The 12,008-nt window shown below is 36.1% G+C and overlaps 1 protein-coding gene and 1 long non-coding RNA gene across 2 annotated transcripts in view; one reads left to right on the top strand and one right to left on the bottom strand.

Annotated features, from left to right (window-relative positions):
• Positions 1-4,879, top strand: part of SPARCL1 (SPARC like 1) — a 59,881-nt gene extending 55,002 nt beyond the window's left edge. Inside the window, exon 11 of the mRNA XM_007108920.4 lies at positions 4,426-4,879. Within this exon, the coding sequence (XP_007108982.1) occupies positions 4,426-4,454 (29 nt within the window). The 3' untranslated portion in view covers positions 4,455-4,879. The remainder of the gene's footprint in view (positions 1-4,425) is intronic.
• LOC129392231 (uncharacterized) overlaps positions 1-9,717 on the bottom strand; it is a 35,581-nt gene extending 25,864 nt beyond the window's left edge. Inside the window, exons 1-2 of the long non-coding RNA XR_008617742.1 lie at positions 9,691-9,717; positions 8,042-8,211 (exon numbers count right to left, since the gene is read on the bottom strand). This is a non-coding gene — a long non-coding RNA (uncharacterized lncRNA). The remainder of the gene's footprint in view (positions 1-8,041; positions 8,212-9,690) is intronic.
• Positions 9,718-12,008: the final 2,291 nt, after the last annotated feature.

The following is a 12,008-nucleotide window of genomic DNA, read 5'->3' as shown; positions in this document are numbered from 1 at the left end:
GAGGAAGGCCCGCATACCAAAAAAAAAAAAAAAAAAAAAAAAAAAAGAAAGCTGGAGTAGCAATTCTCATATCAGAAAAATTAAACTTTAAAATAAAGACTATTACAAGAGACAAAGAAGGACACTACATAATGATCAAGGGGTCAATCCAAGAAGAAGATAAAACAATTGTAAATATTTATGCACTCAAGACAGGAGCACCTCAATACATAAGGCAAATGCTAACAGCCATAAAAGGGGAAATCGACGGTAACATAATAGTAGTAGGGGACTTTAACACCCCACGTTCACCAGTGGACAGATCATCCAAAACGAAAATAAATAAGGAAACAGAAGCTTTAAATGACACAATAGACCAGATAGATTTAATTGATATTTATAGGCGATTCCATCCGAAAACAGCAGATTACACTTTCTTCTCAAGTGCACATGGAACATCCTCCAGGATAGGTCACATCTTGGGTCACAAATCAAGCCTCAGAAAATTTAAGAAAATTGAAATCATATCAAGCATCTTTTCTAACCACAACACTATGAGATTAGAAATCAATTACAGGGAAAAAGCGTAAAAAACACAAACACATGGAGGTTAAACAATACATTACTAAATAACCAAGAGATCACTGAAGAAATCAAAGAGGAAGTCAAAAAATATCTAGAGACAAATGACAACAAAAACATGATGATCCAAAACTTTTGGGTTGCAGCAAAAGCAGTTCTAAGAGGGAAGTTTATAGCAATAAAAACCTACCTCAAGAAACAAGAAAAATCTCAAATAAACAATCTAACCTTACACCTAAAGCAATTAGAGAAAGAAGAACAAACAAAACCCAAAGTTAGTAGAAGGAAAGAAATCATAAGGATTAGAGCAGAAATAAATGAAATAGAAACAAAGAAAACAATAGCAAAGATCAATAAAACTAAAAGCTGATTCTTTGAGAAGATAAACAAAATTGATAAACCTTTAGCCAGACTTATCAAGAAAAAGGGGAAGAGGACTCAAATCAATGAAATTAGAAATGAAAAAGGAGACGTTACAACGGACACTGCAGAAATACAAAGCATCATAACAGACTACTACAAGCAACTCTATGCTAAAAAAATGGATAATCTGGGAGAAATGGAAAAATTCTTAGAAAGGTATAACCTTCCAATACTGAACCAGGAAGAAATAGAAAACATGAACAGACCAATCACAAGTAATGAAATTGAAACTGTGATTTAAAATCTTCCAATAAACAAAAGTCCAAGACCAGATGACTTCACAGGTGAATTCTATCAAACATTTAGAGAAGAGCTAACACCCATCCTTCTCAAACTCTTCCAAAAAATTGCGGAGAAAGGAATGCTCCCAAACTCATTCTACAAGGCCACCATGACCTGATACCAAAACCAGACAAAGATACTACAAAAAATGAAAATTATAGACCAATATCACTGATGAATATAGATGCAAAAATCCTCAGCAAAATACTAGCAAACAGAATCCAACATCACATTAAAAGATTCATACACCATGATCAAGGAGGATTTATCCCAGGGATGCAAGGATTCTTCAATATATGCAAATCAATCAATGTGATACACCATATTAACCAATTGAAGAATAAAAACCATATGATCATCTCAATAGATGCAGAAAAAACTGTCGACAAAATTCAACACCCATTTATGATAAGAACTCTCCAGAAAGTGGGCACAGAGGGAACCTACCTCAACATAATAAAAGCCATATACGACAAACCCACAGCAAACATCATTCTCAATGGTGAAAAACCGAAAGCATTTCCTCTAAGATCAGGAACAAGATGTTCACTCTCGCCACTGTTATTCAACATAGTTTTGGATTTCCTAGCCACGGCAATAAGAAAAGAAAAAGAAATAAAAGAAATCCAAATTGGAAAAGAAGATGTAAAACAGTCACTGTTTGCAGATGACATGATACTATACATAGAAAATCCTAAAGATGCCACCAGAAAACTACTAGAGCTGATCAATGAATTTGGTAATGTTCTTCATTGCATTCCTATACACTACCAACAAAAGATCAGAAAGAGAAATTAAGGAAAAAATCCCAGTCACCATTGCAACAAAAAGAACAAAATACCTAGGAATAAACCTACCTAAGGAGGTAAAATACCTGTACTCTGAAAACTATAAGACACTGATGAAAGAAATCAAAGATGACACAAACAGATGGAGAGATATAGCATGTTCTTGGACTGGAAGAATCGATATTGTGAAAATGACTATTCTACCCAAAGCATTCTACAGATTCAATGCAATCCCTATCAAATTACCAAAGGCATTTTTTACAGAACTAGAACAAAAAATCTTAAAATTTGTATGGAGGCACAAAAGCAATCTTGAGGGGAAAAAAACGGAGCTGGAGGAATCAGACTCCCTGACTTCAGACTATACTACAAAGCTACAGTAATCAAGACAATATGTTACCAGCCCAAAAACAGAGATATAGATCAATGGAACAGGATAGAAAGCCCAGAGATAAACCCATGCACCTATGGTCAACTAACCTATGACAAAGGAGGCAAGGATATACAATGGAAAAAAGACAGTCTCTTCAAAAAGTGGTGCTGGGAAAACTGGACAGCCACATTTAAAAGAATGAAAGTAGAACACTCCCTAACACCATACACAAAAATAAACTCAAAATTGATTAAAGACCTAAATGTAAGACTGGACACTATGAAACTCTTAGAGGAAAACACAGGAAGGACACTCTCTGACATATATCACAGCAAGATCTTTTTTGACCCACCTCCTAGAGTAATGGAAAGAAGTGGATATTGAGCTCATGCGGCTCAATATCAGAAAAACAAACAACCCAATCAGAAAATGGGCAGAAGACCTAAATAGACATTTCTCCAAAGAAGACATACAGATGGCCAAGAGGCACATGAAAAGCTGCTTAACATCACTAATTATTAGAGAAATGCAAATCAAAACTACAATGAGGTATCACCTCACACTGGTTAGCATGGGCGTCATCAGAAAATCTACAAACAACAAGTGCTGGAGAGGATGTGGAGAAAAGGGAATCCTCTTGCACTGTTGGTGGGAACATAAATTGATACAGCCACTGTAGAGAACAGTATGGACTTCCCTTAAAAAACTAAAAACAGAATTACCATGTGACCCAGCAATCCCACTACTGGGCATATATCCAGAGAAAGCCATAATTCAAACAGACACATGGACCCCAACGTTCATTGCAGCACTATTTACAATAGCCAGGACATGGAAGCAACCTGAATACCCATCGACAGACGAATGGATAAAGATGTGGTACATGTATACAATGGAATGTCACCCAGCCATAAAAAGGAACGAAATTGGGTCGTTTGTAGAGACGTGGATGGACCCAGAGACTGTCATACTGAGTGAAGTAAGTCAGAAAGAGAAACACAAATATCGTATATTAACGCATATATATGGAATCTAGAAAAATGGTACAGATGAACCGGTTTGCAGGGCAGAAATAGAGACACAGATGTAGAGAAGAAAGGTATGGACACCAAGGGAGGAAAGCGGTGGCGGGGCCAGGGGGAGGAGGAGGTGGTGGTGGTGGGATGAATTGGGAGATTGGGATTGACAAATATACACTAATATGTATAAAGTAGATTAACTAATAAGAGCCTGCCGTATAAAAATAAATAAATTAAATTAAATTAAAAAAAAAAGAAGACAAAAAGTATGAGTGCAAATATGAGTAAATTTATAAGTCAGGAGACTATTATCCCTACTTTACAAGTTAGGCCAGTGCTCACAAGAAATACAGCAAAAGTCTGTAATCTTTCCCTCTCTTGGGGCAAGAGGAAAACTTACATTGGGCAGGAAAACTACTTGGTGTCCCAGACAGGGTAGTATGCTTCAGATTAATCTGCTTTAGGTATCTGTTCAAGAATTATTGAGTAAGGGTGGGCCACAATGCTAAGGAGTGGTCTTATATCCCCCAGAGGATGCTGTCTTCTTCCATTAGTGTGGCAACAAGTTCTTTTACAATTACTTGATTGGAAATTTGATATAACTGGAACTATACTTCTATTTATTTTGGTTATATTTTAGCAACCCTTACAGATTAGTATACTTGACACTTCTTGCCTGGTTTCCCCTCAACCTCCTCTATCAGTGGTTCTCAAGCCTACATCAGAACTACCTGCAGAGCTTTCTAAATGTATACATGCCATTGGCCCACCCATGGGGATGCTGATTCGGGGGGGCAGGAGTGAGGCCCAAGGATATATAGTTCTTAAAGCTTCACAGGTGATGTTGACGCCCTACCAGGATTGAGACCCACCATCGTACCGCCTTATTGATGGGTTCTCTGATCCCCTAGTTCTAACCTTGTTTATATTACTGCTCTGGCTACTTTCTAAAAGTATGTTTTGTTTTTTTTTTTTACAGAAGACATAGATGAAAATCTCCTGTTTTGAATTAAGATTTGAAAGAACTCAAACTACCCAGCATCCTCCTTTGTTCTGACCACTTCTGAAGTATATGCAGTGTGATACTTGTAGATTGATATTTAGCAAAATGCTTGCATGTCTGCGACGACAATGAGAGTAACTGCTTGATAACAGTATATGCACCAGGCATTTGACACTAACTTTGGAAATAAAACTTTAAAATTAAGTAAAGTCAATATACGCAAAATATTGTATACTGTTTGTGAACAGGAGTTTAACTCATCACTCTCTGCATCCATTTATGAGACACTTAAAGATTATAAAACTCGAAAAAATAATACATTCATTTTGTCCATAATACCATGTGCACTTCAAAAAAGTGAAATAAGGCTCTTTGTTGTTGATGTGTGTTATTTTCAGTATCTTAATATCCTAATAAAAATCCAAATGTTTACTCAAGTTTATTTCAATCATTTACTTGAACAATTATATGTGAAAGACCAACCCAGGGCTCATACTTCATATCAAACTATAATCACGCTTTCTAGACCCTACGGCTTAAAAAAAAAAAGTATGAGTGGTTGGGGAGCTGTTTCTTATGGGAAACAAATATTCAGCTGTTAAATGGTAGTTGCTCATGAATGGTTTTTGTCATAATTTAAGTTTAAACAGAAAAAAAAAAAGAATTCAAGTGCTCGTCACCAAATTCAATTTAAAATATGGGTGATTGTGCACTGCTTGATGCAACTAATTTTAGCTTTTGTGCAGATGTGCATGTGTGTCTGGGGAAAGGGAGGTCCAGCAAAATCTCTACACATTTCATGTCCTCAAAATAAAGGGAATGTAACAATAACAGACAGTGGAGAGCCCTGAAGTGTCTTGATGTCCAAGGTAGTCAGAAGTGAATAGTACTAGAATAACTTGATAGCAAGACAATGTGTCATAAGAGAAAATTTGTGTCTTTCTTTGGTCACTATTTTTTGGCCACACCGCCACACTGCATGTGGGATCTTAGTTCCCCAACCAGGGATCGAACCCTTGTCCCCTGCAGCAGAAGTGCAGAGTCCTAAACCACTGGACTGCCAGGGAAGTCCCCACATATTTTCCTATCTGAAATGGAATATATCAGTGCAATTGTCTTTATTTTCTTTCAACTAATCAAAAATTTGTTGTTGTTCAGAGGCTTATCTGTGATAGTCACTTAAAGAATATGCCCCTAGGAATTTTATCTGAAGGACACTTAGGGAAGAGTTTGTTTTTTATCAGAATAATCTCTGATTAATTTCAAAATTGTATTTTTATCTTTCATACTGTATTGTCTTTTCTTAGCTCAGTGAGTCACTTGTTCTTAACCAGACCACGTCACACCAGATCATGTCTAAATAATTAAGTTCAATTTGATTAATTAAAATCTAATTAAGCATTATTTATAATTTCTTCCAACTACAGAAATAATTTTAGGAATTATTCCAAAATTCAGAATGTTTTTACGTGTACTTGCAAAGAAATGTCATGGGAGGTCCTAACTAATTCGAAACCACGTTTCTAATTGTACATTTGTTCGGAATAGTGAAATTAAATTTGGAGGCATTAATTAGACCTAAATTACTATGTTTAGTGTTTTAAATACTTTAAGTGTTTTGGAATACTGGAAAGTGATTTTAATGCTGAGGACACTACCTATTCACTAAAAATGTTTTATTTGAAAATAAATTTCATTTTGAAATAAAAATGTTATTTAATAATAGAAAGTTTTAGAACCTTAAATTTTTCTGTTAGTTAAGGCTTCCACATGTATAGCTGCCCTGGATGATATATTGTAAAAGCACTTTAATACTCTTAGTGGTCATAATTTTTAATTGTGAGTTGTTTGCGGTAAAGACATTACTCTAATCCCAACCAAGGAGATGAAGTTATTTCTCAGTAATCGGTCTTTAAGCCTATCTCTGTGTAACTGAAATACTTTAGAGGTTGGTGTTCCTAGTCGAAAACCAATTATTCAATTTTGCTTCAAATTCTGTGACTCATATTACCCATGAGCACAAAGGCATTAGTAATATCGCTTAAATACGAGATGGGCATAGAGATTCTAGATCACACTGCTCTTTGAATTTGTTGCCCAAGGACCATCTGAAGCAAAGGTAATTGAAAAGACACAGTATAATTTGGACTGATTCTATCGCACTAGGTGAAAGTATTGTTTTAGATAATTTAATGAATAGGTCCACTTATCAAAGGAAGAAATAAAGCCAAGGGTTTGAATCCAGAAGGAAGAAAAATACAAATAAGAAACATGAAAAAGGGAAAGGGAGATAAGCTGCCTAATTTCAGGCAAAATGAAATAGCATGAAGATAAATCAGAGTTGAATTTCAAATACATATGTATAAAATAGTTGAAGAGTGACATCAAGGAATATGACTTTCTTCAGGTGATGGCGACAAGTCTTAATAGGAATATGATGAAATTGATTTTTCTTCCAATATTCAATTCCAGAGTACAGTGATTTAGTTTGAAACTCCTAAGGTAAGTTAATTTGAATTAAATGTAATTTAAGGCCATATAAAGCTTTGCTTTCAGAATCAGCTGGCCAGTAAAGATCACATTGATTTGCTTCATTGAATTTATTCATATTGTGTTTATTCTCTACCAATCCATTATGCCTTTCAAGATTTTTCCTATATCATTTCCTTCTTGAGAAATTGCAATTGTCAGTAACAGCATCCAGACCATGTGAAGACCTCGTAGATCTCACGGTGGGTAGAAGCTCAAGGTGTATTTATTTGTATATTACATAAGAAATCTCACTTGAGCCAGTGGTCTTGTATCTCCGATCCTAAGTATGATACGACATTGGTGTTTGAAGACTTGTGGGTAGAGATCACAAGTTCAAATAACTTCAGGGACCAAACAGTACAGGTTGAACTGTGAGATTACAAGGAAGAGTAGTAAGTATATGCAATATTATGAGCCACAGAATGCATGTCTTGTCTAAAGACAGGTGGTTTTTTTAAAAAATATTTATTTATTTATTTATTTATTTATTTGGCTGCGCTGGGTCTTAGTCGTGGCACACAGGATCTTCGTTGTTGCATGTGGGATCTTCACGGCGGCATGTGGGATCTTTTTTATTTTTCTGTAGTTGTGGCACACGGGATCTTTGCTGCAGCATGCAGGATCTTTAGTTGCGGCATGGGAACTCTTAGTTGCGGCATGCATGTGGGATCTAGTTCCCTGACAAGGGATCAAACCCCGGGCCCCATGCATTGGGAGCACAGAGTCTTAACCACTGGAGCACCAGGGAAGTCCCTAAACACTGTTTTTAAAGCACTGATGTATGTTTACAAAACCTGGATCTAGAGACAGAATTTAGTCTGACCACTATTCAACACCTCTAACTAAACAGTCTATTAATAATGGGAATAAGACTTAGAAAAAACTAAAAATGATCTCCAAACCCTTCAATTCCAGACTCTTCCTTCAGAATGAAATTTCTTATCCTTGCTGGCCTTTTGATAACTGCCACTGCTCTGCCCATCCTTGTGAGTACTGTTCCTCAGTTTTCCACTCCATTTCCATTCTAGTGACATCGTATTTCTGGGCTAGAAAGCATTACCTTTATCTTTTCATTCCACAGAAGAGGAAAGTGGACTCCAGGAAAGTTGTAGAACCAGGAATTTACCGCTCTTCTTCAGCCCAACGGTCTTCCCAGCACAAATCCCAGCTCTACATGCTATTTGCAAGCTGCATGACCTTCAGTGAGGAACTAACCCATGGCTTCCCAGCCTGTAAAATGAATTGTAAGAACTACCTCAGAATTGTGCAAGGATGATAAAAATGCATCTAACGCACTTAAGAGTCCTAACTGGAACATAGGAAGCTCTCAAATAAACTTAGCAATATAGAACAAGTATTCCACAGTGACCTAAGTCTTAATTAGGCAGTTTGAATTGAGTTTCGTTTACAATACCCTTACCCCAAACCATCTCATGTTGATTACAGACATGTGTCCCCATCTATACGAATGAGATCTGTGAGTTTAAGCTCTGCTTATTATAGTCTGACTAGACAGGGTACCTAGTAGGCAGGAACACCTGTCCCCTAAACATTTTGTAACAAAGGAGCCTTCAAAGAAGTGAGGGAGCTTTCAAAATCTGTATCTGGGGATACAAACTTTAAATTTACACTTCCATACTCTCTCCACTTTGAACTGATAAATGCTGAGAATTAAACTGAGAACACTGTTGATTTGAAGAAGAGGCACGCAATATGTAATTAATCTTACAAAATGTAAAAAAAAAAGAGAAAACATTCTTCGGAAATAAGTTTAAAGGTAAAAAGTACAAGTTCTAAATCACTGGACAAAATTAATTCAACTTTTCCCTATTAGACTCAACTGCTTTTTATTCCAGAAGGACAGCTACATCACTGATGGGTATAATGCTCAATAGTGGCTTGTTACCTATTCTCATTTAGAATAAAATCTCTTTGTAATGAATAACGTATTGCCACATGTTGCTTTACCTTGTTGCTGTTATTGTTTTACAAGCTTGAGCAGTCTGGAGGAAGTTCCAGTGGTCAGGTAAACTTCTGGTTGTATTTTCAAATGACATGTTCATCATTTTAAAAGTTTTCAAATGTTTGGAATGACTGACATCATGTTTCTCATTATAGAGATTTAACTTTTACCCACCACAAGGACCACCATTTTTTCCTCAGATCCCTTTTCTCCCACCTCCACAACTGCCCCTGGTAAGCATGGGTTTGGGGAATCTCAAATTGCAAAAAGTATTTATTAGTTGGATGATGGTTATAACATTTTCCAAATTGTGACACAGAAATATAAGAGGCCACCAGGCATCAGCTATTCACACTACCCTCCCTGCATAGCTTGTGGTGAAGTGTGACAAAGGAGTAGCAACTTTCCCTCTAAAACTTCAGTGACTTCTTCCAATATCTCTCTACACTTGCTATCAAAAAGATGGTTACACTGAATTACCCCAACCATGAAGAGCTTAGTTACTCTTCATGAAGGGAATGCTAACCTTTTTCTATATTACCTGTTCTTTTTCTTTTTGTAAATAGCCTTGCTGCTTTCTTTTCTCTAAAGTTTTTTCCCCCAGATCTCTTTAGCTTTTTTCCACAGGTCAAACAATACAATTATTTTGCTCTTCTTGTACCCTCTCCAATCTCTCCTAATATCTGAATTCTTATAATATCTTTTAAATAAAAGCCAGAACAATGTTAAATACATAATAGAGTTACCTTTTTGGTACAGACAGCATTCATTTGGTTAATATTTACTGAGTGTCTACCAAATAATGGGGTCTACAGTGAGTGCTGGAAAAACAAAAAGTATAAATAAGTTCACAATCTGATGAGGAAGAGAGATTTATAAATGAAAAAACAATGTAATTTGGTAAGTGCTTCTAGAGGCAAATACAAAACCAGCTGACTTAGGCTATGTGTCAAGGAGTTCACAACAGAGGAGGGGGTAGCCAAGCCAGGTCATGAGAAGTGGGAGGGGCATTCCGGGAAGAGGGAACAGCAAGTGCTGAGAAGGACATGGCAACTTGGGGAAAGAATGACCAGGGCAATGAGGCTGCCACACAAGTTGGGACATGTTAAATAAACAGTATTTAGGCAATGATGTTTCGAAAAGTTTGTACACATTTTAAGATAGCATCTTGTTTAACTTCTTGTCTATCATCTACAAGTTTTTAAATACGAACACAATTTGGCATAGTTTTTGTTTTTATTTCTAAATGTAACAAAACACCATCCCTTTGCTTGTATTTAATTTTGAACTGATTACTTCTCAACTTTAAGTCTTTTAGAAAAATTGTCACTAAAGTTACAGTCCTCAATGGACCATTCTTTCCCTTTAATGTTTTCACATGGCCTGACTGACTGTTAGACACGACATTTCTAAGTTCTTGCATTTATAATTAATTGCTAATTATTTTGGTTCTAGTCAGGGTTAGGTGCATTGGTTCTTCTCTCTTTCTGAAATCCAGTAAGATTTGGATTTTGCGTTAATTTGTAAATTAACGCAAAATTCTGGAGTCTTGGTTTATAATTAGAATTTAGGAATTGCTACTAACAGCTTACGCTTAAAATTATGTAAATTTTTGTGGCAATAAAAAGAATCACTAGTATTTGCAACAGAAGCTCCTCCTTCCACCAGATGGCAGAATAGTATTAAAAATCAGGCAAAGATGGCTTACTGCAGAAAAACTGAAGGATGTGCAAGAACTATCAACACATGAGACAGATTCCTAGGCTTTAGGTTTGACTAATTAAGCAAAATAAGCATACTTCTTGAAAGAAAAACATGATTTGAAATTCACTAGAATCTAATCTCCATCAACTAGGTGAACTCCCTGAGAGCACATAATTGCTCAATAAATACTGATGGACGGAGGGGTGGATGGATGGAGAGATAAGTAAATGAATACATGAGAAAAAAAGTTAAAACAAAATGTTCCACCTTATTTTATTCACAATTCACTTTTTTCCTCCTTCTTGTAGATTCCAATTCCTTTTCCATTTCCTAATAATCCAAATCAAGTAATTAAACTTAAAGTTTCCTATAAGAAAGTATTTAAATGAATACAAAACAAAAACTTGAAAATTCTTTAGATTTGCTTGGAAAGGAAGTTGATACCAAAAATAATGGTTATTATTCTCCTTTGGGGACAATTAGTGATTGATATTTTGTCTGATTTGAGTCATTTAATGTAAAAATCTCATACATCCTTGAAACCTGAGACCTGAAACTTTCCTTGATCATGTGGAGGGAACCCAGGAGACCAGTAGAAAAGCATTTGAAGTCAAATAATCTGGGGATGCAAGCTCTGTCATTTAACACTTTGGAGTAATCTTAAACTCCTTTGTGTCTTACTTTCCTTTAGAATATAAAATAGTGAAAATGAATGATTTATGAAGTCCATTTCACCTCTAAAATTTTTGTACTTATATTCGCTATTAATGGGGGGGAAATTCATTCTTACTGGAATGGAATCTGTCCCAGAAGCCTTTGAACTAGATTTAAGGTTATGGTCAAGGTATAAAAGGATTATTTAAATTTTACTTTTGACAGGATTTTAGTGAATGAGGGGAAATTACATAGAACAAGACTTGTGACTTGTTTGTGACTCAGTCACAAGCAAAAAAATAAATTGTGTGTAACATAGCATATTAATTCTAAATTTTTAAATGATACTTCGGTTACAATTATAGGAGATGATATTATTAAAGTTTCTTTTCATAAAGAAGTGATCCCTGGGAATCCCCTGGCGGTCCAGTGGCTTTCACTGCCGGGCCGGGGTTTGCTCCTTGGTCAGGGAACTAAGATCCCGCAAGCCACGTGGTGCAGCCAGAAAATAAAAACAGGGATTCCCAAATACAGTCTTTTTTCCAACCTCGTAAGCATAAGTTTAATTATCTTTCCAAGAAGTCCCTGCTACGTCTGGAGTCCACACACACACACACACACACACACACACACACACACACACACACAGAAATGTGGACTCATGTCTCCTGAGATAGTAGGTTTGAAGGGGGTGGGTGGGTACTAA

Source organism: Physeter macrocephalus, chromosome 7 (genome assembly GCF_002837175.3).
Source record: "Physeter macrocephalus isolate SW-GA chromosome 7, ASM283717v5, whole genome shotgun sequence".
Lineage (NCBI taxonomy): Eukaryota > Metazoa > Chordata > Mammalia > Artiodactyla > Physeteridae > Physeter > Physeter macrocephalus.
The sequence above is the reverse complement of the archived record's forward strand: the minus strand, read 5'-3'. Positions and strand labels throughout refer to the sequence as shown.